The sequence below is a fragment of the Oryzias latipes genome, chromosome 4 (assembly GCF_053564925.1).
Source record: "Oryzias latipes strain Hd-rR chromosome 4, Olatipes_Hd-rR_3.1".
Classification (NCBI taxonomy): Eukaryota; Metazoa; Chordata; class Actinopteri; order Beloniformes; family Adrianichthyidae; genus Oryzias; species Oryzias latipes.
In genome coordinates this window covers 17,647,849-17,670,910 of record NC_136240.1, presented here as the reverse complement: position 1 = coordinate 17,670,910, position 23,062 = coordinate 17,647,849, and the positions used below count along the sequence as shown (strand labels likewise).

The 23,062-nt window shown below is 38.6% G+C and overlaps 1 protein-coding gene across 3 annotated transcripts in view; it reads left to right on the top strand.

The window, feature by feature from the left end:
- hmcn1 (hemicentin 1) overlaps positions 1-23,062 on the top strand; it is an 88,387-nt gene that overhangs the window by 48,027 nt on the left and 17,298 nt on the right. For all 3 annotated transcript variants that reach the window (XR_013655537.1, XM_023954311.2, XM_023954310.2), the window contains exons 18-62: positions 1,017-1,144; positions 1,246-1,390; positions 2,271-2,383; positions 2,790-2,949; positions 3,102-3,267; positions 4,713-4,840; positions 5,441-5,692; positions 6,107-6,202; positions 6,342-6,536; positions 6,648-6,778; positions 7,304-7,451; positions 7,708-7,834; positions 7,932-8,086; positions 8,197-8,475; positions 10,101-10,382; positions 10,536-10,644; positions 10,727-10,896; positions 11,040-11,194; positions 11,760-11,883; positions 11,997-12,098; positions 12,951-13,127; positions 13,202-13,353; positions 13,516-13,639; positions 15,754-15,929; positions 16,050-16,146; positions 16,452-16,574; positions 16,825-16,980; positions 17,107-17,388; positions 17,497-17,664; positions 17,886-17,999; positions 18,136-18,222; positions 18,317-18,508; positions 18,626-18,799; positions 18,879-18,992; positions 19,137-19,282; positions 19,363-19,513; positions 19,940-20,137; positions 20,214-20,327; positions 20,413-20,600; positions 20,908-21,004; positions 21,937-22,098; positions 22,197-22,310; positions 22,402-22,604; positions 22,753-22,834; positions 22,931-23,062. Coding sequence is in view for 2 of the 3 variants with exons in the window: in XM_023954311.2 (XP_023810079.1) it covers positions 1,017-1,144; positions 1,246-1,390; positions 2,271-2,383; positions 2,790-2,949; positions 3,102-3,267; positions 4,713-4,840; positions 5,441-5,692; positions 6,107-6,202; positions 6,342-6,536; positions 6,648-6,778; positions 7,304-7,451; positions 7,708-7,834; positions 7,932-8,086; positions 8,197-8,475; positions 10,101-10,382; positions 10,536-10,644; positions 10,727-10,896; positions 11,040-11,194; positions 11,760-11,883; positions 11,997-12,098; positions 12,951-13,127; positions 13,202-13,353; positions 13,516-13,639; positions 15,754-15,929; positions 16,050-16,146; positions 16,452-16,574; positions 16,825-16,980; positions 17,107-17,388; positions 17,497-17,664; positions 17,886-17,999; positions 18,136-18,222; positions 18,317-18,508; positions 18,626-18,799; positions 18,879-18,992; positions 19,137-19,282; positions 19,363-19,513; positions 19,940-20,137; positions 20,214-20,327; positions 20,413-20,600; positions 20,908-21,004; positions 21,937-22,098; positions 22,197-22,310; positions 22,402-22,604; positions 22,753-22,834; positions 22,931-23,062 (6,888 nt within the window). In the remaining variant the exon portion in view is untranslated. The remainder of the gene's footprint in view (positions 1-1,016; positions 1,145-1,245; positions 1,391-2,270; positions 2,384-2,789; positions 2,950-3,101; positions 3,268-4,712; positions 4,841-5,440; positions 5,693-6,106; positions 6,203-6,341; positions 6,537-6,647; positions 6,779-7,303; positions 7,452-7,707; positions 7,835-7,931; positions 8,087-8,196; positions 8,476-10,100; positions 10,383-10,535; positions 10,645-10,726; positions 10,897-11,039; positions 11,195-11,759; positions 11,884-11,996; positions 12,099-12,950; positions 13,128-13,201; positions 13,354-13,515; positions 13,640-15,753; positions 15,930-16,049; positions 16,147-16,451; positions 16,575-16,824; positions 16,981-17,106; positions 17,389-17,496; positions 17,665-17,885; positions 18,000-18,135; positions 18,223-18,316; positions 18,509-18,625; positions 18,800-18,878; positions 18,993-19,136; positions 19,283-19,362; positions 19,514-19,939; positions 20,138-20,213; positions 20,328-20,412; positions 20,601-20,907; positions 21,005-21,936; positions 22,099-22,196; positions 22,311-22,401; positions 22,605-22,752; positions 22,835-22,930) is intronic.

The window sequence follows — 23,062 nt, the reverse complement described above, 5'->3', positions numbered from 1 at the left end:
CACAATTCTCGGTTTAGAACTGAACCGTACCAATAAACCAAATCGTGGGGTAAGTAAATTTGTTGCATTTACTGCATACCACTATGTTTGCTTTGAAAGTGTCATATAAATGTTGTTCTAAATTTTGGTTGGATTTATTATTTCTAGTTTTATTACTTTACACCAGGTTTAAAATTAGGGTTTGTCATCAAACTCCACTTAGAGATTTCATTTTTTTTTCAAAATTTTTTTTGGTTGTTATTTTGTATAACTCAAATCATATTTAGAACAAAAACAAAACTGGGACTCAAAAATTGAGGCTTGAACCGAATCATGTGGAAAGTTAATCATTGCATCCTTAGTGGCTACATCTGTTTGCATGTCTTTGCATGTGCCTTTCAGCGTTTACATGTGAGTGTGGGTGTGTGCAAACACGTGTGCCTTGTTAACTACCTCTCTGTCACTAGTTCTCCACACGCTGAGCTTTTAGATGTGGGCCAAAGGTTAGAAAGTACAAACACCCCCACATCACATTTATCCCCGGCCCCAATTCTTCGTTTCTGCGCTGACAGAATTCCCTCTACAGGTCTCCACACCCTGTGCAGAAGCTGCTCATGCAGCCGTTTTATCAAGTTCATGTTTGCACGTGTCTCCAGAGTTTTTGTGAAGTTTGAACCCTGTAGTAACATTGCATCTATCATATTACGTTATATAAATGCCATTCTACGTAAGTGTTTTGTTTGCTTCTATGTACAGTATGTATATATGTTAGATATGTATTTAATGTTGTATGAGAAGAAATGTGTGTACATACAGGGGGGGGGGTGTATCAAAAGGTAAATCAAAACGGATGTGACAATGTGACAGCATTTTATTTTATTATTTTTACCTTAAAAATTGTAAGAAAGTATGCTTATGTATGAGAAATACCGTAAATTATTCTAACTGCACAGTATTTCCAATGTATTTCCCACCAGTAAAAGTAGAGCTGATTTCAGATTTTTTGATTGCTCATACTTACATTCTGTTTTCTGCAGTACCACCTGTCATTGCAGCGAGTCCAGCTGTGATCAATGTAATGGATGGCCAGCAGCTGACACTTCCCTGTGTGTTACTGGCTGGAAATCCACTTCCCGAGAGGCAGTGGCTGCACAACTATGGCTTGGTAAAATAAAAGACTCATGGGTTTGGTTTTAGTTCTTACTTTTAGGGTTTATACAAATATCTTGAAACTTAATCAAACCTGTTTTACCTGTAATCTGTTAGGTGACCTCAGACCAGTATGTAACAGTGAGGATGGATGGAAGTTTGCATATTGAAAGAGTTGGGCTGGGTGATGAGGGTGACTACATCTGTTTGGCTGAAAATGTTGTTGGATCTGCCAACCACACAACCGCAGTCAACATTCACGGTAATATACCCAGCACAACAAAATATTTTAAAATTTGAGTATTTTTTCACTTTAAAAAAAAAACGATAATTACAAGAAAAACTTGAAACTGAGTCTGCAGGCCTTTGAACAAATTTCATGCCATGCCTAATCAGGGTGAAATATTCTATTTTGCTACTTTGATAAGGGTAAATGTACTGTGTGAAAAATTTCTCGTGCGAAATGTTCTAATTCAGTTTGCACCAACATAAATTGCTGCTTCTGGGCCTCCTCACCTGTGTTTAGACTTACTCCAGTGAATGGCTTAATAAAAGCTTTGCAGCTGCACTGAGTATGCCCAGTCTGTTTGTGACCATCTGACTTGACAGATTGGAGTCAAGGAGGACAGCAAGAAAAAACCCCTAACATAAAAACATTTAAACATTATCAGAAACCAAGAGGGGGACACTTAGCATCTGCACGATGACAGAGAGCACAGCGAGGGAGGATGTCCAGGGAAAACAAGACAGTCACAAAATCATTTAAAACTTCTCAGGCCTACAGCATCATGCAAAATACTTGGCTCAATAACATTGCAACAAAGGAGCACCTCTTTTTTTTCTATTAGCTTTCTTCATTCACTCTGCTTGAAGCCATTCCTGTCTACACAAATATATTCCTCATGAACAAAAAATTGGTCGTAGTCGTAATGTATAAACATATGTGTATTTAGTATGTTTTTGTTGTTTTTGTTAGTTGGAGATTATTTCTTAGTGTAATAGAGCACAACACAAAGACAACAGGTAGAATAAATGTCATTAATACTGTTTATCCATACATGTATAGCACAGCAACCATCATGCACACAGTTAATGTAATATTTGTGTTGTAAATTAATGCACTATTTGCCCTGTGTCTACAGTGATTCCTACCATTCAACATGGTCCTCAAGTGTTTAGTACAATTGAAGGCATCCCCATATCTCTGCCTTGCCGGGCCAATGGGGTACCACGTCCGGATGTTGCATGGACCAAGGTCTGTGTTGTCATTAACTTTGTAAAAACTAAAGCACAAACAAACACATCTTTTTGTCAGAAAATGGGCTGCTCTAACAAATCACCTCCATTAGTGTCTCTAAGCAGCTAATTTGTAACTAGAAATGTGGGATTTCCTTTTGTCTGTTTCATTTTAATTTTTCACTGGCATGTTTGAATGGGTCAACTTTTTGTTGTTAAGTGAACAGTGCAGTTAGGATGTGTAATATAAGACCAAGGCATATTGTGCACCAGCAGATGTGAAAACACATGTAGTTAAGAAAATCTTTATGCAACAACAGGACATTTGACTTGCTTTGCTGTAACTATTTTTTAGATGTTATTTTAAGCTTTTATCAACTAAACAAAATAAAAACAAAAAATTACATCTGCTTTAATTTTTTTAGGGTAAAAAGCGGTTAAATGTGGGTGGTCCATCTTTCTCTTTGGATCCTGATGGAAATCTTCTTATCAACTCTCCTTCTGGAAATGAAACTGGAGAGTTTACCTGCACAGCTTCCAACGCTGCTGGCTCTGCGTCCAGAAAAGTCCAGCTCACAGTTTATGGTAAACCTCTCAAAGGATGGGATGAAGTCAGCATCAAAATGAAAGCCTAAATGTGGCATTCCACTTTAATTTATCACTCCGATTTCACAGTTGTTACTAAATCTCACAACACAACAGTCGGGGTGTAATCACATGTGTGTCTGCCTCACTAGTCCGACCTAGATCCAGTTCTGATGGGACTAGAGATTCATCACAGCCCGTGAAGATCTCGGTGATTGAAGGGGAAGATGCTTTGCTGCCTTGTGATGTTCGCAGTGTCCCCCCTCCTACCATTAGCTGGGCCAAGGGGAAGCAGCTCATCTCCCCATTTTCACCCAGGTAAAACCAGTCATTGTCTACAGTATTACTAACTGAAATTTAGTATTGCTGTTAAATTGAATCTCTTGAGGTGAAAAGGAGAAAATGCTTGTGTAACTGTGAGTTTTAAAACTAACATGTCCTTAACAGTTAGCATAAAATTAATGACTTTTGATTAGCTCCTTTTTTATATTTGTTTTTTATTAATTTATTTTGAACTAGAACGATAAAATAAGCATCACAAACAGAAGTACAATGTTAAACAACAGCATTCACAATTCGAGAAGGGCTTTAAAAAAAGTTTTGGAGTACTTATCAAGTCCAAGCCTTTTTTCTTTTTCTTTTTTAACTCAATCCAAACTAAAAAAAATAACAGAGTACTCATTCTATATTTTAGCTTTAAATTTGTTTATTTGGAGAAAATTTGTCATATCTTTGCTACATCTGTTTCTAAACCCCTCTTGTTGAAATAGAGTGTACCTTTCATTTGTACATACAGCTGATTTAATGAAAATATTTTAACCTCTTAAACTGTATATGTAATCTCTTAGACAAAATGTGTTATGACTATTGGTTACTTTAAACTTATTTTGAGAGGAAAAATAAGTTCTGTCTCATCCATCCATCTTCAGAACCTGCTGAATCCCCTTTGGGGTCACAGGGTTGAGCCAACCCAGCTACTGTTGGGCAAAGGTGGGGTAACCCGTGAATAGGTCACCAGTCACACAATCACATGCACACCTAGGGACAATTTAGAGACACCAATCAACCTATGAAGTGTGTTTTATACTGTGGGAGAAATTCCACAGTCCCTGGAGAAAACTTGCACAGGAGAGGAGAACATGGAAACTTCACACAGAAAGGACCCAGCTGGGATTTTAATCAGCGCCAACCGCTACTCCACCATACACCCTTTTGTAAGATGTTGTTGCTCACCATATCCCCTCAGAAGTCGCCACAGTGAATCAGCTTTATAAGTACTGCTGCTATTGAATCCAAAGCAACCATTTTTGTGAAAAATAATGCCTGATACTGGAAAAGTTTCATTTCTACCCATCACTCTAACATGTAGTGTAAAACAAACATTTGTGAAGATCATCTTTGTGATTTGTTGCAGACTGAAGAGTCCACCCATCTTCATTGCACTATTTTGTCTAAGAGGAACAGTTTGTGGTTTTATAAATAAATGAGTCATCCTCATTTTCTGTGGCCTGGTGTGTTTATTGTGGGTCTGCCACATTAACTGTGATTATATGGTTGATGGTGAATCATTAAGAATTACTGTGTTGTCTAATAACAGTAATATTGTTTAACAGTAAGCCCTTTAGTGAAAATTATTGTCTGTAATTTTTCTTTCCTTGCCTTGCAAGTACAGTCATTGCTTGGACTTTCCCTCCACTGTTTGATGGATCAACCCTCTTCTGTGCATACACACTAATGCAGGATGTTGTTGTTGCTCTCCTCAGACATATCCAGCTGTCCTCTGGTTCCATGAAGATCCTGGAGACTAGAGTGTCAGACAGTGGATTTTATGTTTGTGTTGCTTCTAACATTGCTGGTAACCTGACACTGTCCACTGAGCTGAGTGTGATTGGTAAGTTCCTAATTCCTTACAAGAACTACATCGTGACGCTAAAGAACTTTTACTTCAAGAACCACTCCAATCATCTTTTGATCTATTGTAAAAGCGTTCCCAGTGGTCTTTTATTTATGATTATGATGTTTTGGGCCAAAATCAAACATCGTTTCTGCATAGGGGGAGTAGTTTATTAGAAATCTGCCCCTGAGTTGCTGCTGCGGGGCAACCCCACCCCCCTTCCCCTCTCCATTGCAGAGGGAAGCAAGGAGTTTGTGGCCTGACCAGAGTATATTCTGTCACACATAAGTTCTTTGTCAAACAGCATTTTTTCATTAGCTCCTGATTCACAACTTTTGGATAAAGAAATACTCACAAATGCAATTTCAAGTTTCTTTATATATTTCCTCCATCATCAGAAATATGTCACAAAAACATGTTAAAAACCCCAAAAACACAATTTTCATCAGAGTGGGTCTTTAAGTAAATGTGATGTTTTACCCTTTTTTGATATATTTTAAAATGTGGCCATTTTTGGCAACACACAAGACATGAGAATTACATCACTTGCTGGTTGAATTTTTCTTTTTCTTTTTCTATCTTCCACTTGTTCTGCAGTACCCCCCAGAATTCAGCCCGGGCCCAAGGTAATGAAGGTGCAGGTGGGTCACACAGTCGAGCTTCCCTGTGTTCCAAAAGGGGTCCCAGAGCCAACAGTAACATGGACTAAAGACCTCAAAGAATATCAAGCATCACCTGATGGCAGCCTGGTGTTGAAGACTGTTACACTGGAGGATGAAGGAACATACATGTGCACAGCCTCTAACATGGCAGGCAGGGATGAGGCTCGCATTAGGGTTGTGATTCAAGGTTGGTTGCAGAATTTCTTTTACTAAATCAAATAAATAAATAATAATGTCTATGTGTGGGGTTAGCTTTTTTTAGGGGGCTTCAATAGATGAATGTTTGTTATAGCACAAAAAAGTTTTTCAAAAGCTAGTTGTTTTAAATGCATTTAGTGTTGTGTTAAAACGATTTGTAAGTCGTGCACGGGCACTCTGTAGGGACTATGTAGCTAAAAGTATTGCTTACAGTGTTACTGTGGAACTTTAAATCCATTTTTGAAGTAGCTGTGACTGGTAGAAGTGATAAAACACTTTTCCTATAGTTTATCAAGACCCAGAGTTTTTAAAAATATATACAAAATTATTTTCTATGAATTTGCAATGGTTTTCCTGAAGTTTGTATCTGTAACATATGTGAGCTCAATGTTTGCTTTTTCAGTACCCCCTGTCGTTGAAGTACTGGAGCCCCCTTTCAACAGCCCCTTACAGGAGAGAGTTGCAAACCAGCGGATTGCCTTCCCCTGCCCTGCTAAAGGTAATTTGTACTTTAAAATATGTGGTCATTTTCATATAAAAGTCTATTGTACACAACTAGCTAAAAAGTTGATTTTCTTAAATGCGAGCATTTATTCAGTTTATATTAAAGGCTATCGTTCACCCTGAATTTCTTCTAGGTTTGCCAAAGCCTGTGATTCGATGGTTGCGCAATGGCCAAGAACTGACAGGGAATGAACCGGGGGTGTCCATTTTGGAGGATGGGACCCTGTTGATTCTTGCCTCAGTTTCACCTCTGGATAATGGGGAGTATGTCTGCACTGCTGCCAATGATGCCGGATCCACTGAGAAAAAGTACCAGCTCAAAGTCAATGGTGATTGATTTGCTTTTGAAGTTATTAGCTTAATAATTCAATAAGACCATCTCTAGTATAGCCTTTATTGCCTCTTATTAGTATAATTTGTCACCTTTGACATCTCCACAGTGCCCCCAGACCTTCGTGATAGGGACATACAAGGAAACCTGTCAGTCATTGTAAACCAGCCCATCAGCTTGATGTGTGATGTTATAGGAAGTCCAACTCCTGTCATCACCTGGTACAGAGATGGGGCACCTGTAAGTGTAATTTCATTTAATAAAGATCCTAACAGTGTTTTTAAAAAATAAACGCACATAGAGGACACACTTGGAGACAATAAACACCCCTCAGCTCTGTAATTTTCATAGCCTAAACTTGTTTTTTCTTCAATAAAAAACAGAAATTTCAAACGCTGTTCTTTCATCACTTAATGAAATTAAATAAAAGCACTTGCAGAGGAAAATAAGCTCTAATTAAAGGGTATGAAATCCAGGAGTGCAGACTTTAAAGCATTGCTCTGCCTGCAATATGAATTCATGCATGCAGTTAAGTCTGAGAAGCCTTTTTTTTCACACTTTAATAATTCAAATAAACAGTTGCAGGCATCAAAGTTTCTTGGCCCATTTCAGCTCACTTGGCCATTGTGTCTATGTCTCCTGCCAGGCCCAGATTGTATCCTTTGATTTGCTAATCATGAGTGATCTCATTCAAGATTATTTGAAACATTTACTTCCAATGTCGTTTTCACTCATCTGACAAAGACTGTTTATCCTGATGGACAGGTGGTTTCTGGTAGCAACATCCAAATTCTTGACATGGGAAAAACACTGAAAGTTCTGAAGGCCATAAAGGCAGATGCAGGGAGCTACAGCTGCAAAGCCATCAACATAGCAGGAAGCACAGAAAAAGATTTTCTCCTGGATGTGATGGGTGAGTAAGGGAAGTTCGTGGTTAACTCACAGCAAGACCACAAACCTTTACGTTCACAACACTATTTTCGTTGATCAAAGCCAATTTCTTTATTTTATTTATGCTGTCTTTTACGTATAGCTAATAATTATTTTGGGATAAAAAATCCTCTTATCTTGGTGTTTACGACAGAAAAGTAAAAAATACAAATAACCTTTTTCGGAGATGCTACCTAAGACTTTACTACAGTTAAAAACACACATTTATTTTTTTTCAGTCCCACCAAAAATTGACGGATCGGACTCTCCTAAGACAGTTTCAGTGAATGTCAAAGAAGAAATAACTCTCGAGTGCAATGTACAAGGATCTCCTTTTCCCATCATCCAGTGGTTTAAAAACAGGAAGTAAGTGTTCTGATGTACTACAAAAAATTCAAAGAAAACATAAGAAATAATTGTGCAATAACTCCTGGCTCATCCTTTTTGATTCTTATCTCATTAGGCTAATGTTTCTAGGTGATTCAAATTTAGAGGTCACCAACAGGGGTCAGGTTTTGAGGATTAAAAGTGCCCGTCTGGGGGACCAGGCCCTCTACCAATGCAGTGTCTCAAATCCAGCTGGAAAACAGTCAAAAGATTTCAACCTTATTGTCTATGGTAAGTTAATGTTTCTTAGACCACAAAGCAGTTAAGTGAAATTAAATAATGTTTTGAACTGTTATGCCTCAGTAAACATGAGAATATATTTTTTTATCTCATTATGGCAGTCCCCCCCTCTATCAAAGGAGGCAACCTAACAACGGAGGTCACAGCGTTACAGGACACCACAGTGAATTTGGAGTGCGAGGCACGCGGGGTGCCGCTTCCCACAATCACCTGGTACCGAAAAGGAACAGCCGTATTGTCTAACCGACAGACTCAGTATGTGGAACGAGGTCACTTCCTGAAGATTCCTCGTGTGCAGGCGACTGATGCTGGTCAGTACACCTGCAAGGTGACCAGTGTGGCTGGTAGTGCCGAAAAGAACTACGAGCTGGAGGTCTATGGTAAATGTCTATTTGTTTTTGTTTTTTTAAATACTTGCCTGCATTTTTATCATTCTTCAACTTCTGAAATCAAAAAAGCTACAAGTACTCTTGTACAAGATCACTCCTTCATTTGCAGAAACAAATGAGGAAACTAACGTGTTGAAGATTTGTGAGAAAATTATCTCATAAATTTATTTGGTTTAGTCTGAATTTTAGATTAAGTTCATTTAAAAGATGTGTAAACAAAAGTAGGACATAATATATAAAATCACAATTTAATCTTTTTTCATACATCTTCTTCCATTTATTCCCTTTCGGGGTCACGGGGCTGCTGGAGCCTATCCCGGCCACTTGTGGGCGAAGGCAGGGGGCAATCTAATCTAATCTTTTTTCTTACTAGTCATTTGATGTGCCCCTTTCCAGTCAGCTCTTACTGTAACATGTTGTTATAATCTTGGTGCTGTTTGAGCTGGAAACTACAAATTCAAACTTCTTAGAAAATCAGAAGTGACTCAAATTTTCTTTTATATGTCTGTCAGTTTCAAAGGTATTTCTTGAAATGAAGGACGGCACTTGGAAATCCATAAAATTAAATGTCTAGGCGGTGGGAATCCTAATTTGCAACAAAAATTGCATTGAAAACTTGAGGCAGTGTAATAAGAAAACGTATTTACTTTCAAGTAATTCAACATAATTAATGATGTAACGAAGTACAAATCTCTATGTATTTTTTCATCAAGTCATGTTTTTTTACATTTGGAACATGTACAGGTTTACTGCAATTGAGGGGAATGTGGGTTCAGTGGTTTAGACCAAGACTTTAGCAAATGTTAAGTCTCGGAATTGAACCCACATCCATCAGAGCTTCAGCCACCTGCTTGTTAATAGTTCCAAAAGTTTGACTCTAAGAAATCAAGATTATTTGACACTTAAGAAGTCATGTTTTTCTTTTTTGTAACTATGCGGAGGTCTGAAGTTTGAAGTTTTAAACAGCAGTGATTTTTGTTCAAGTCTTTCAGCTTTTGCAGGCTGAAGGTCAGCCTGCAAATGCGACCAGCTCCTGGAAAAAGTACTTTAAACATGCAAAATTAGCTTGAAAGGAGTTTCAATTCCTTTGGAAAAAATAAAAAAAACCTTTTGTAAAAATTACACTACATATTTAACCTCATAAAACAGCCTGTTGGGATTATGAATAATGTATAATTAACAAAAGAATGCAAAAATTAAAAAAAAGCTGACATTCTTTTCCTGAAATATTTATTAATTTTACTACTAAATTAAATTTGTTTAATAATGAAGTCAATTGACTTAGTCCTGCATTTTAAAAAATAAAAGCGATGTAGATAAAAAAAATCTTTAAAGACGATAGAATACAGACTTCTATATTGAAAGTTTAAATTTGACAATCATAGCAAAGAGATATTCAACTATTATAAGAGACTGTAGTGTAGATCACTTTGTGAGCATCACTTCCAAAGTTATCAGTTTGGAAATTCCAAATCCCATTTGAAATTTAAACTGGCACATTGGTGTTCAGATTTTAGTCTGTAGAACTTAAATATCAGATGTAAATAAAATATATGGGACTTATTAAGGCTTCATATAAACCACATTGTTTACTTTTTTTATATTTTCCTCCACAGTGCCTCCAACCATTGTGAGGGGTGATGATGGACCCACGGAGAAAAAAGTGATTGTGGCCAAATCTCTGATCCTAGAGTGTGAGGTGGCGGGTCACCCTCCTCCCTCCATTACTTGGCTGAAAGATGGAGTCCCTGTGCGGGATGGAGAAAGCGTGCGAGTGTTTGAACAGGGGAAAAAAGTAGAAATTGTATCAGCAAGCACTTCAGACTCTGGCAGCTACGTTTGTGTGGCCACAAGCATTGCAGGAGATAAGGAGGTGAAATACGACGTCAGAGTTTTAGGTAAAAAACACTAAATAGCACCTCTGTTGGATATGGCTAAAAATGTATTTCCAACACAGATTTAAATAGTTAACCATACTGTGGATTAAATCTGCACAGGGGGACCCAATTTAATATTTAACCTATATTATTACGTATTTTTTCCTCTTTCAGTTCCCCCTTTCATTGATGGAGCTGATGATGTAACCGGGCGCACAGTTTTAATCAACAGTCCTGTGGAGCTGGAATGTGAATCCACAGGAACACCTGCACCTGTCATCACGTAAGGTGTCATTCTGACATGCTTCAAGCCGAAACAGACACGCATGCACTCACCTGTCATCGGAAAACCCTGCTCTCCACAGGTGGTTTAAGAATGGGAAACCGCTAAGACAGAGCCAAGGGTTGCGTATTGTAGCCAGCGCGCGACGACTGGTTGTTTCCCGTGCTCAAGTTACTGACACGGCACATTTCCAGTGTGTGGCCACTAATGAAGCTGGAAACCACCAGAGGGACTTTAATGTAGTAGTTCAAGGTAAAAACAGCGTAATTTATCTTTGTGGTATTATCTTCTCCTAAAAATATAGTTTTAAAAGTTTCTGTAAAGTTTGTTTTTAATTGCTCAGAAATTGAAGGATGTGTTTAGGGAAATAGATTATTTTAAGCTTGTCTCTGCAGTGCCTCCATCTATCCGTATGCCTGGGCCTGCTGAGCGCTCAGTGATTCTTAATCAAACCATCAGTTTGGAGTGCATCTCTGCTGGAATCCCCCCCCCCAGTATCACATGGATTAAAGATGGTCAACCTGTTGATACAACAAAAGAACACCTGAAGGTTAGTTTGTTCAAAAGACTGTAATAAATGCAAAAAAGTCACACAAATAATGAAAATGCTGAGTAAAAGCACAGAAAAGTTGAGTAGTTATCTAACAAACAGTGGGAACATGTAAAATGTATTTTTTTTTATGATCATATAGTATTTTCTGTTAAATGTTGACATTTAATGAAATGCTTTTGAAACATTGCATTTATTATCCCAGACTCAAAAACTATACACCACTCTACTGCAAAACTCAATCTTAAGAAAAAGAATACCCTTGAATCAAGATTTTTTTTTATGACTTACAAGGAAAATTTTCTTATCAAGAAAGTTTTTTTAAAAGTAAAATAATCATAGTTTGAGAAAATATGTCTTAGTGACTAGATTTTTTTCTTAAAATTAGAATTCTTGGCAAGACATTTTTTCTTACTGCATTAGCAGATGTTATTTTTTTTTGCCTATTTGAAGAAAATATGCCAATGAAGGAAGAATTTTAGACTTATTTCTAAGGGGGCTGTTTTTGCAGTGTGCAGAAATTAATCAACAGTTTCTGTATTTTTGCGTTTTTCTGTCACTAAAGCTGCAGTCAGTAGGCCGAACATTCACAATCTCAGAGGCCAGACAGGAGGATTCTGGGAAATACACTTGTTTGGCCACCAATGCAGCTGGTGAAGTGCAACAGCATATTCGACTGAGTGTACACGGTAACTCACAGACACACTTACTGTCCTTGTTTTCTGCACTTTATTTACTATTTTAGATTTATTCAGTGAAGATATATAAGTTTAAGTCCTTGCATGTAATATTTTACCCCCAGAACCTCCCAGAATCCTCTTCTCCGAGGAGACCATCAACCAGACTATTCTGTCTGGCTTTCCCATTGAGTTTGAGTGCAAGGCTACAGGAAGCCCATTACCTGGTGAGATTGATAACAGATGTCTTCCTCAGTAAGGCTGTGCTTGCTAACAGACGGCAAATCCTACTTTCCTCTGATCATTAAACTGGACCTCCAGTACAAAACATCAGTTATTGAGCAGAAAATGGATCTTAGTAATTTCTATGTAGGCAGGTATAAAAGTGAAAGTGAACACCTTAAAGACCTACTCAGATGAAAATCATGTTTTTGGAGTTTTTTAAAATCATGTTTTTGGAGTTCATTCTAGTTGACTGTCTATACGCAGCATAAAGTGAAGCTTACTGTAGATTTGTTCATCCAGTGCCAGTGTTGGTCAGGTGTGCAATCTTGTCTAGTGTCCTTTGACAGCTCGTTGGTCTTGATCATGGTGGAAAAGTTGTAGTCTGGCTATTTAGGGGTGTCAACAGGTAACAGATAACAGATAACCAGTTCAAACTATGTGTCAATAATACAGAAGACTGGATGGAAAAGTAGCAGGTCTGTCCTGCTTGTTTGAAGAGGCTAAATACTTATTTTCTTCTTCTTCTATTATGAAAATAAAATATTTTTAAAAAATGAAGCAATGCAATTTCCTGGATTCTTTATTTGCATTCAGTCTGTCACAGTTGACTCAGAGAATGCCAATTTAAATAAATGAACATTTCAGTGCTTTTACAGTTCAAACTGGAGGCATTTTTGTTGGACATAATGATGGTTTATTTTAAAATCGACACATTAGAAAATATGTGACTTAAACTTGCATTCAATCAATTCAAACTCTCATTTATTTTGTTGATGCCTCTAAGGTATTAATTCATTGTTTTTTTTTATTATGTGGTTTGTGTTAATGCCCTTTTCTGTAAATGTATGCTCCAGCTGTCTCCTGGTCCAAAGATGGCCGGCCCCTGACCAGTGTAACTGGCGTGTCAGTGCTGAAGCGAGGCCAGGTGCTGAAGATCGAGCGGGCGCAGCTGTTGGATGCCGGCGTGTACAAATGTCTGGCTGTCAATCTGGCTGGAGCTGCAGAGCTACTTTACAGCCTGCAAGTGTTTGGTAGGTGTTTATAGTTCTGAAGTGACATTCAGTAAGGACCCCTCCAAGACAGGTTTTTTTTTTTTGCTTTTCAGTGCCTCCTACTATCTCCAGTCGAGGCAGTACAGTAGCAGTTGTGGTTAATGAGGCTGCTAAGCTGGAGTGCGAGGCCTCTGGTGTTCCTTTGCCCAGTCTTACGTGGCTAAAAGACGGCAGTCCTGTGGCAATTGTTTCCCATAGGACACAGGTATCTCATCATCTATTCAGAAACTGTTCGTAATTGTGTTTCCAGTCTCTGATGAAACTGTTTTAGATGACGATGAAATGTTTTTCTACAGATGAACGCAGAGTGTACTTTCATGTGCTGAATTCTGGGGTGTTCTCACGGTTGTTTTTGCTCCCCCCCCAGGTGCTGTCTGCCGGCAGAGTGTTGTCTCTGAGCAGTGCACAGATCAGCGACACAGGTACATACACCTGTGTGGCCATCAACCCTGGTGGAGAACAACAAAGGGAATACGAGCTGAAGGTTTATGGTGAGAAAATCACACTTTGTTTGTTCTAAAACCCAAGTATACTGTCCCTTGCTATAACATGGTTCGCCTTCTGCGGTCTCCCTGTTTCGCTGATTTTTCTCCAGTATAGTACAGCTTTCCAAATATACATCTTTGATCGCTATCACATTTTTTGAATTCATTTTAAACTTATTTTTCTACTGAGGTTTGAACTTTGAAAGGTTAAAAAAGAGGGACAAGTGTGAAAACGTTTATGCTTTAGAAAAGAATAGTGTGCAATGAGGAGTTTTTTAGCAATATAACAACTATAATAATTGCAAAAAATAAAACCGACTACTACTTGATCTATTGCAGGTTATTTTTAGAAACCAACTCCCGCGATAAAAGAGGGACCACTGTATCTAAAATTAAACTGAATAGAAAACTCATTTTTATAGTAAAAAGACATGGAAATTTACAGTAAAGAATGAAGTAGTTTTTTTTCAATCTCACTCATCCACCCATTTTCCAAACCTGCTTCATTATTCCCGTTCAGTGCAATTAACTTATGAAGCATGTTTTTGTTGCTGTGGGAGGAGGCTGGAGTGTCTTGAAAACCCCCCACAAATACCCTGGAGGAACATGCAAACTGGGGTTTGAACCAAAGCCCACTCACTATGAGCAAGTGGGCAAACCACTACACCACCGTGCAGCCTTATTCTGACTCATAGATGAATAAATTTCTAAGTTGAGCATAACATTAACATTGCATTTATGTTATGATCCAGACTTTGGAAAAGTTCTGTCCTAGAACAGATCCAGACGGATGAGAACTTTACTTTTAACTTGCTCATTAGTTTTCCAGGCCATAGATTTTGGTACTCTGGGCTACATTTTCAATAAACCCATCAAATTACCACATTAAACTTAAATCCGAGTTTAATCAAAACCAATTCCACAGAGTTAAATCTAAACCATTACATAGAGTCTGTTTGCCATTTGTCATAGATTTGCGTGAGTATGTGTCTGCAGAATGGCATTTATTTATTTAAAGCAATCAAATACCGTAGTTTTTTTCTCCAGAAAGAGACATTCTCTGAGCTAATTGCTACCATTCGCCAGCCGCTTCCTGTGGCTGAGCCAACGCTAAGCAGAGGGTCTGCCAATCGTCCTTCAGTGAGTTGGGACTTTGCCTGCTCAACATCCATGACACAAGAAAAACTGATCGGAAATTACTTACTGTAGTTAAACTTGCCACATAAAGGGTGGCTGTTTCATGTTAAACAGCGGCTCCAACAAAATGCCTCCTGAACTAGATATAAACTTAAAGAATTGTGCTGTTAGGAAACTGACATGATTGTGTTTGAAGGGCCAGATTACCAAAATTAATACTTCTTGCTGTCCACTTAGTTTCTCTCAAATCATTTTTCTTATAAAAACTCTTAGAACTTTAGGTGCATAACAGTACAGGGCCAGATGCACATCATGTTTAGATCTGTGGTAATGGTAGCAGTTTGCACTTTTACCATAATGTAACACATTTACCTGGTTCTTTAAACTGATTTATAAACAGCAACCATTTTGTTCATTCATTAAGTGATTTTTGCCCTAACCAAGTAAAATTTAATACAAAAGTAAAAAGACATAATAAAAAAAATACTGAGCTGTGCTATCATGGGAACTTTGGTACACTGCAAAAACAGAATCTTAAGTAAAAACAACCTTGTTTCATGAAACATGTTTTTTATTTTGTAAAAAAAAAAAAAAAACATTTTAGTGACTATAATTTTTTTTCTTAAAATAAGAATTCTTGGTAAGACCCTTTTTCTTACCCCATTGGCAGATTATTATTATTATTATTATTTTTGTGCTTATTTGAAGAAAATTTTGCCAATGAGGGATGAATTTTAGACTTATTTCTAAGGGACTTGTTTTTGCAGGTTATGTAAGAAGTCACCTAAAAGACTTTCTGTTGGGTTTTGACTGACTGAAAATCTGTTTAATTAGTGGGAGGGCCAGACAGTCTCCAAGAGCAAATTAACTAGAGAATCATTTATTTTTATTACAGGAGAAAAACATGTTTTTAAACCTAAAGATTTTATTCTAACATAGTTCAGGGCTAATAATCTCATCACTTGTCCTTCTGTCTGCCACAGTGCCCCCCAACATAAAGGGTGAGGAGGTGAACTCTACGGTGATGCTTGGACAATCAGTGGAGCTGCTCTGCCAGAGCGATGCAATCCCCCCACCTACACTCTCCTGGCGCAAAGATGGCCGCCCTCTCTTTAGGAAACCTGGTTTGATAGTCGCTGATCATGGAAGTCGACTTAAGGTAGCGTTTGTGAGACACACAAAATGGAAACATCCTAAATGTTAATGTAATTCAAGACTTTAAAGACATGTTATTATCAAAAGGTCAATTAAACAGCCTGTCTATGCTGGTTTTTGATAGATCAATAGTGCCCAGGTTCAGGATTCAGGCAGGTATACCTGTGAAGCTACCAATGTTGCCGGAAAAACAGAGAAGAACTATAACCTCGATGTCTGGGGTGAGTTTTTTTTCCCCACAAGATAAGTAGCCTTTAGGATAAAATGTTAAAAAACTTTACTTTACTCCCTAAATATCTTGAATTTGAACTTCTTGGAAACCAAAAATCTATACCCAAAAATCCAAAATTAACCTCTAGATTCACATTTTGTGAATGTCATGTGTTAAATAACACTTATCTCTAAGATTATTTATTTATATTGTGAATTTCTGAAAATAATGCTTCAATCTTTGCAGAAAGGCTCAATTGTGCCACTAAAGTCTAATTTTGGATCGCCTCCTTGTGGTCTCATATTGTAATTGCAGTTTCCCCCAGTATCCGGGGCTCTGGGGAGGTTTCTCATCTGACAGTGATTGAGGGAAATCTTATTTCTTTGGTCTGTGAGTTGAGTGGAATACCGCCTCCCAGCCTCACATGGAAGAAGGATGGTAAGTGCATGTACGGCACAGACGCCAACTTCCAGGGTTTGAGGCCCGGTGTCCCGCATGTTCACTAACCAATCTGCCCCTTATGCTCCTTACTGGCTAAACACACGTGATCTATATAATAAGCTGCAGATATGGTGGAGTTTCTGAAAAGTAGCAGGATGCTGGTCCTCAAGGTCTGGAGTTTGACTCCCCTGATGTACTGGAAGATTGAAAGAAATTTTAATGAGAATTGGTCTTTGCTTTGGTTTAGGTTTTGAGCTCAAATCAGACCAACGACTTAGGATTTTGTCAGGAGGCCGTCAGCTGCAGATTTCCAGTGCTCAGAAAGCAGATACAGCCGCCTACACCTGCTTAGCCTCGAGTGCAGCTGGTGCCACTTCCAAGGAGTACAACCTGCAAGTGTACGGTACGCACATCATTAATTACCAACTCTTTGCCTAGGGAAATATCTTTATTTTGCAAAACTTTGAGAAAGAAACAAAAAGATTTGCAACAAATGGCATACTCATTTTAGTTTTATGTTTGTGGTTAGTACGCCCCTCCATCAGGCGCGGTGAAGGAGAAACCGATGACATTACCGTCATAAAAGGAGGAAATATTACCCTAGATTGTGCTGCAGAAGGTGTGCCAAAACCTGCAGTTTCATGGCTGAAGGACGGACGGCCCATCACAGGACAGCATGGTGCAAAGGTCCTGAATGATGGGAGGTTGTTGCAAATTAGAGATGCAGACGTTACAGACACAGGACGTTACACCTGTGTCTCTGTTAATGTAGTAGGACAGGCCGACAGCAAGTACGACGTCAGTGTCCATGGTAAAATATAACTTTTAATCCTATATTTTTGGTATTTTTACATAAAAACAGTCTGTATTCAAAATTTTTTTTTTGCTCCTCTACCTCTCTGCATCTGCTTTTGGTCAGTCCCTCCAAGTATTCTTGGTCAGGTGCATTCACCAGAAAACATCAGTGTTGTTGTGAAGAACCCAGTCGCTCTGACCTGCGAGGCTTCAGGCATTCCCCTTCCTACCATATCCTGGCTGAAAGACAATCAGCCCATTCAAACGTCTAGCTCAGTGCTCATCCTCTCAGGTCAGTTTGTTTTTCATTGTCTGGATTTTTACTTTGGAAGTGTAATTATTTTAACCTTTTATTCTTCAATAAAAAAGTGATTATTTCATGTTAAACTTTAATTCTGTGAGTCAAGTTTTGTACATTAACTATTCATAATCCTAGAAAATGAAAGTACACTTCCACAAGCTTTAAAAATAAACATTTTTTAGAAATTACAATGTTAAACATTCATTCTTTAGGAGGACGTAGTGTTCGTTTAATGCACACTGCAGTGACGGATGCTGGGAGGTACACTTGTATTGTCTCCAACAGTGGTGGAGAAGAAAGGAAAAACTTTGACCTTGTCATACTTGGTAATAAAACAGTAAATGTTACTTCCTCTCTATTTTTAAACCTCAGTGTTGAAGCTTCTTTACAACCATAAAAATAATAACAGTGAAAGCTTAAATACCACTTTGAAAAAGATTTTTGTAAATATTTAAATGACAGTTCCACCGAGGGTTGTGGCTGAAGGAACTGTTGTGGATACTAAAGTAAAAGAGAAGCGCAACATCACGCTCACCTGTGAAGCATCAGGTATGTTTTATCACATCCTTACAAAAAAAAACTTATCTGGCTAATTTTCTTACCTCACAGCTGATCGAGCATTTTGGTTGTTTGAATGTTCCAGGTAACCCTGTACCAGAGATTAAATGGCTGAAAGATGGACTGTTGTTGGTGCCTGACAGGCACCACCAGATTTTGTCTCATGGCCGTTTTCTTCAGATCTCAGAAGCCCAAGTTGCAGACACTGGCCGCTACAGCTGCCTGGCAAGCAACAGTGCAGGAGACCGCAGCCGCCATTACAACCTCAATGTCCTGGGTACTAAGACAAGGAGTGTTAACTCAGATGGAAATGTTCTGTCAAAGTACTTGGTTGCTTGAAAAAGATTCTTAAGTATCCTGACTGGTGCATCTGACATACCTCTCTCGGTTCCAGTTTCACCCACAATCGCTGGAAACAGCCCTGACTTCTCTGCAGAGGAGGTCATCGTGACTCTAAGCAGTCCCACCTCACTGGTGTGCGAAGTCCAGTCGTACCCCCCAGCTTTGATCACGTGGCTAAAGGATGGGATTCAGTTTGAATCCACTCGCAACGTTCGGGTCCTTCCAGGTTTGAGACCAGAGACATAAGGGTCCCTTCAAAATGAGCTGAGAAACGTTGGGTGCATATCTGACCCTTGTGTTTCCAGGTGGTCGAACGCTGCAGATTCTGAATGCTAAGGTGGAGAATGCTGGGAGGTACACCTGTGTGGCTACAAATGAAGCAGGGGAGACACTAAAACACTACGAAGTCAAAGTTTATGGTAAGATTCTCCAGACTTTGATAACCTGAATTTTAACAAAAAGCCAAAATTTTTGTAAAATTTTCTGTTGATGTGGGGCTTTTAAAAAATATATCATACATTAAAGATGTCCATGTAAATTTAGAAAAGGGTTTTGGTCTTCAGTTCCTCCACAGATCAATAAGAATGACATTTCTGGCCATGAACTTTCCTCTAAAGAGGTTAAGGTTACAATCAACAGCACACTGACCCTGGAGTGTGTAGCTCAAGCCTTTCCCTCCCCAACACTGCAGTGGTATAAGGATGGACAGGTAAGCTTTCAGAGATCTGTCCATACATGATTTTATTTTTGCAACATGTAAACAAAAACTTCAAAACATCTTTTACACAGATCCTGCGAGCAGATGACCACGTATCTGTAACAGCAAATGGTCGTATTGTTCAGATCAAACATGCTCAGGTGTCGGACACTGGCCGCTACACCTGTGTGGCTACTAATGTAGCAGGAGAGGATGAGATGGACTTTGATGTAAATATACAAGGTGAACTGGGCTGACTGATGCTGACATGTTTAATGACCCTGCAGACACCATATCCACCACAGTTTAAAGTTGCCTGTGTGATTTTGTGTTTTCTCAATGAAGCTGTTTTCTGCAATGGTCTTGGAGGCTTTCTGAAGCTCTTTGAAAGTTTCTCTTTGCACATAAGCTGTGTCTTTCCAAAAAGACTTTTTCATGTAACTGATAGTTCTCATGTGATTGTTCACTGTTTGTGTTTATCTTAAACCACCAAACTCTAATCCAAAATGTTTAAAAAAATACTGCAAAAATCATTCATAATCATTCAGTACAACTCTGTACCATCACTCTGTAACATCAAATATCTTGCATTGTCTGTTAGATCCTAAACTCCCAGATCAGTTGTTAAATCTTTTTTTTTTCCTTTTTCGAACTCCCCATACTTTTCAGTCCCACCTAACTTCAATAAACCTGGTGGAGCTGGTGGTTCCACGTCTCTTCCAGCCTTTGGAGGAGATTCTCGAGATGTGATACTCAACAACCCCTTTTCTCTGTACTGCGAGACAAATGCAGTGCCCCCTCCAATGCTCACCTGGTACAAAGATGGACGACTGCTAACGTCTAATGACAAAGTTTTGATCTTTCCAGGTGAGTCACATCATCTGGAAAAAAGAAAAAAAAAAGATGGCGACTCTTCTCCTAATCTTTGCCGTTTCATTCCCAGGTGGGCGAGTGCTACAGATCCCCAGGGCTCGGCTTGAGGACTCCGGCCGATACACATGTGTGGCAATCAATGAAGCAGGGCAAGACTCCATCCAGTATGATGTTAGGGTGCTGTGTGAGTTTTGGATCGGAGTTTACATCTTGAGATGAAAATACTTTTGTAAGCAGAGCCGGCACTAATTCATATCTGTCAACATTAGTACCTCCAGTCATAAGGGAAAAAGACAGCGATGTGCCTGATGAGGTAACAGTTCTCATAAACCAGACAGCCCAGCTGGACTGCCATGTAGATGGAAATCCAACCCCCAAGGTCACCTGGTTTAAAGACAGTCAGCTCATCAGCTCTGAAGGTCCATACAGGGTTTTGTCCAGTGGGCGAACTCTTCAGGTAATAGACAGGAAACAGCCTGGTTAAGCAACAATGAAAGGAAAATCTTTGACTTAACAGGTTAATAATGCGATTCAGGATCGAACTAGGACCAGCTACTCAACTAAATAACATAAACTATTTTCAATGGAAAGACAACTATAAGGACATCAAATGGTTTGCTTTTTCTTTATGTATATGTTAATGTATAAGTTATTGTAAATGTTATATTCTTTTAATTTTAAAGTTGTATTTCATTATTATACATCTTTTGGATTTTCTAGTAAGAATATTTTTGTTTTTAAATGACCACGTGTTTTTTTTTTAGGTGGTTTCTGCACTGGTACCAGACACAGGACGGTATGTGTGCGTCGCTGAAAATGTGGCTGGAAGTTCAGAAAAGCAATTTAATCTGAACGTTCATGGTAAGTCCTTGGAGAATCCTCTATATTGTTTTTTTTTTTTTTACAACTATTCCGGGATAGGCTCCGGCTGCCCCGTGGCCCCGAAAGGGACGGCTTAGAAGATAAATGAATGAATGAACTATTCCATTCATATAATAATTAGTGGTTGCCAATCTGATTCAAAGCTTGGTTTATTGGTTTATTTGGAACGGTATAATTTACTTATGGTACCTAAAATCGATCCAGGACATCTTTAGCCAAAAATTCAACCAGTGGGACTCAGAGAAATACTTGAGTACTGAACAGATTTTCCTGATTACTTGTATTTCTTGCAAGATAATCATGTAAATTAAACATGTGTACAAACAAACAAGTAAAGAAGAATTAATGGCAAATTCATTAACATTTTAGTTCCATAAAGTTTGGCCCACTGTTGTTTTTCAAAATCAACATTATACAAACGGAAAATTATGAGACCATTCTACCACACTGTATGGTCATAAGGTCTTTGTAAAATTCAAAGTGTTTCCACACATTGAACTGCAATGATAGTTTGATCATTTTTTGCTGCCATCACATAGGTTCTCCACTGTGTTGTTTTTACCTCATAGTAAAATAAACCTGCTGTGCCCCTAATCCAAATGGTATTTTCCGAGATCGATCATAATTCATTTATTTTGTTTTGAAATTATTTTATTACGGTATAAGTCGATTTGATTATCAACTTGTCTCAGAGAGATCGATCTGGTTGGATCTTAGGAATATTAATCCATTTATCACTAAGTTATTTGATCGTGACAACCGTATTTTTTTAAATAACTTCTAACAAAAAATAGATCTTATTAGTTTTTTTTTTTTGTTTTTTTTTTCGGAGGGTGTGAGGAATTAAAAAATTATTGTCAGAAATGCTGGCCACTTTAATAAATAAGTTTGTCTCTGTTCTGTCTTTGCAGTGCCTCCATCCATTTTTGGTGTAAGCCTGGAAAATGTGACGGCGGTGGTGAACAACTTTGTCTCCCTTTCTTGTGAAGTAACTGGCTTTCCCCCTCCAACACTAAGCTGGTTAAGTGACCGGGGGCCCATTCAGGCCAGCTCAAACACACTCATCATGCCAGGTACTTGGTCAATGATGGGTCGTGATCACAATTTCGAATTGAGGGAACTGTTTCACAAATATGATTGACGGTAAAGTTAAATGTTCTGTTGAATTTAGGTGGTCGCACTTTGCAAATCCTCAAACCAAAAGTGTCTGATGGGGGAAAGTACACCTGTGTGGCTATGAATGCAGCAGGAGAGGCTTACAAACACATTCATCTCACTGTTTTTGGTCAGTTGGGATCTTCGTGGTTTCAGCCACATAATATGTGTCTACGATGAACTTTCTCTTGACAGATTTTCCTCTTTTCCCACCCTTGTAGTCCCCCCCAGTATTCGGGGCAACAGCGGAGATGCTCCTGTTGTGGTTAATGCACTTGTTGGCAAATCGATAACTCTACAGTGTGAGTCTAACGCTGTGCCTCCACCCAACATCATCTGGTACAAGAACGGCAGAGTGCTGACAGAATCGGCCAACCTGCAGATTCTGGCAGAGGGACAAATCCTTAAGATCAAAACCTCGGAGGTAAAAAAAAACAATATTATATGATAATATTCTTTTAAATTAATCTGCTACAAACAGGTTTCCCCTATGTCATAATATCTCACACATTTCCTTGTGTTTGTCTTGTTTGCCATCAAAATTTTAAGTTGGATCTGTTTCCACTCTGTAGGTTTCTGATACAGGACAGTATGTTTGCATTGCCACAAACGTTGCTGGACAAGTTGACAAGAACTTCCACTTAAACATCCACGGTAGCTTTATTTACTAAATTAACAACTTCTGAATCTAATGATTCATTAAAACCAATTGTTTCAAACAGTTGTTATTTTCTTACGTCTGTTCTTCAGTTCCACCCAGAATTGATGGATCAGTGCGGGAAAGTTTGGTGGAAATCATCAGTAACTCGGTTTCTTTTGCCTGCGATGCCTCTGGAATTCCTCCACCCAATCTCAGCTGGCTGAAGAATGGACAACCCATTG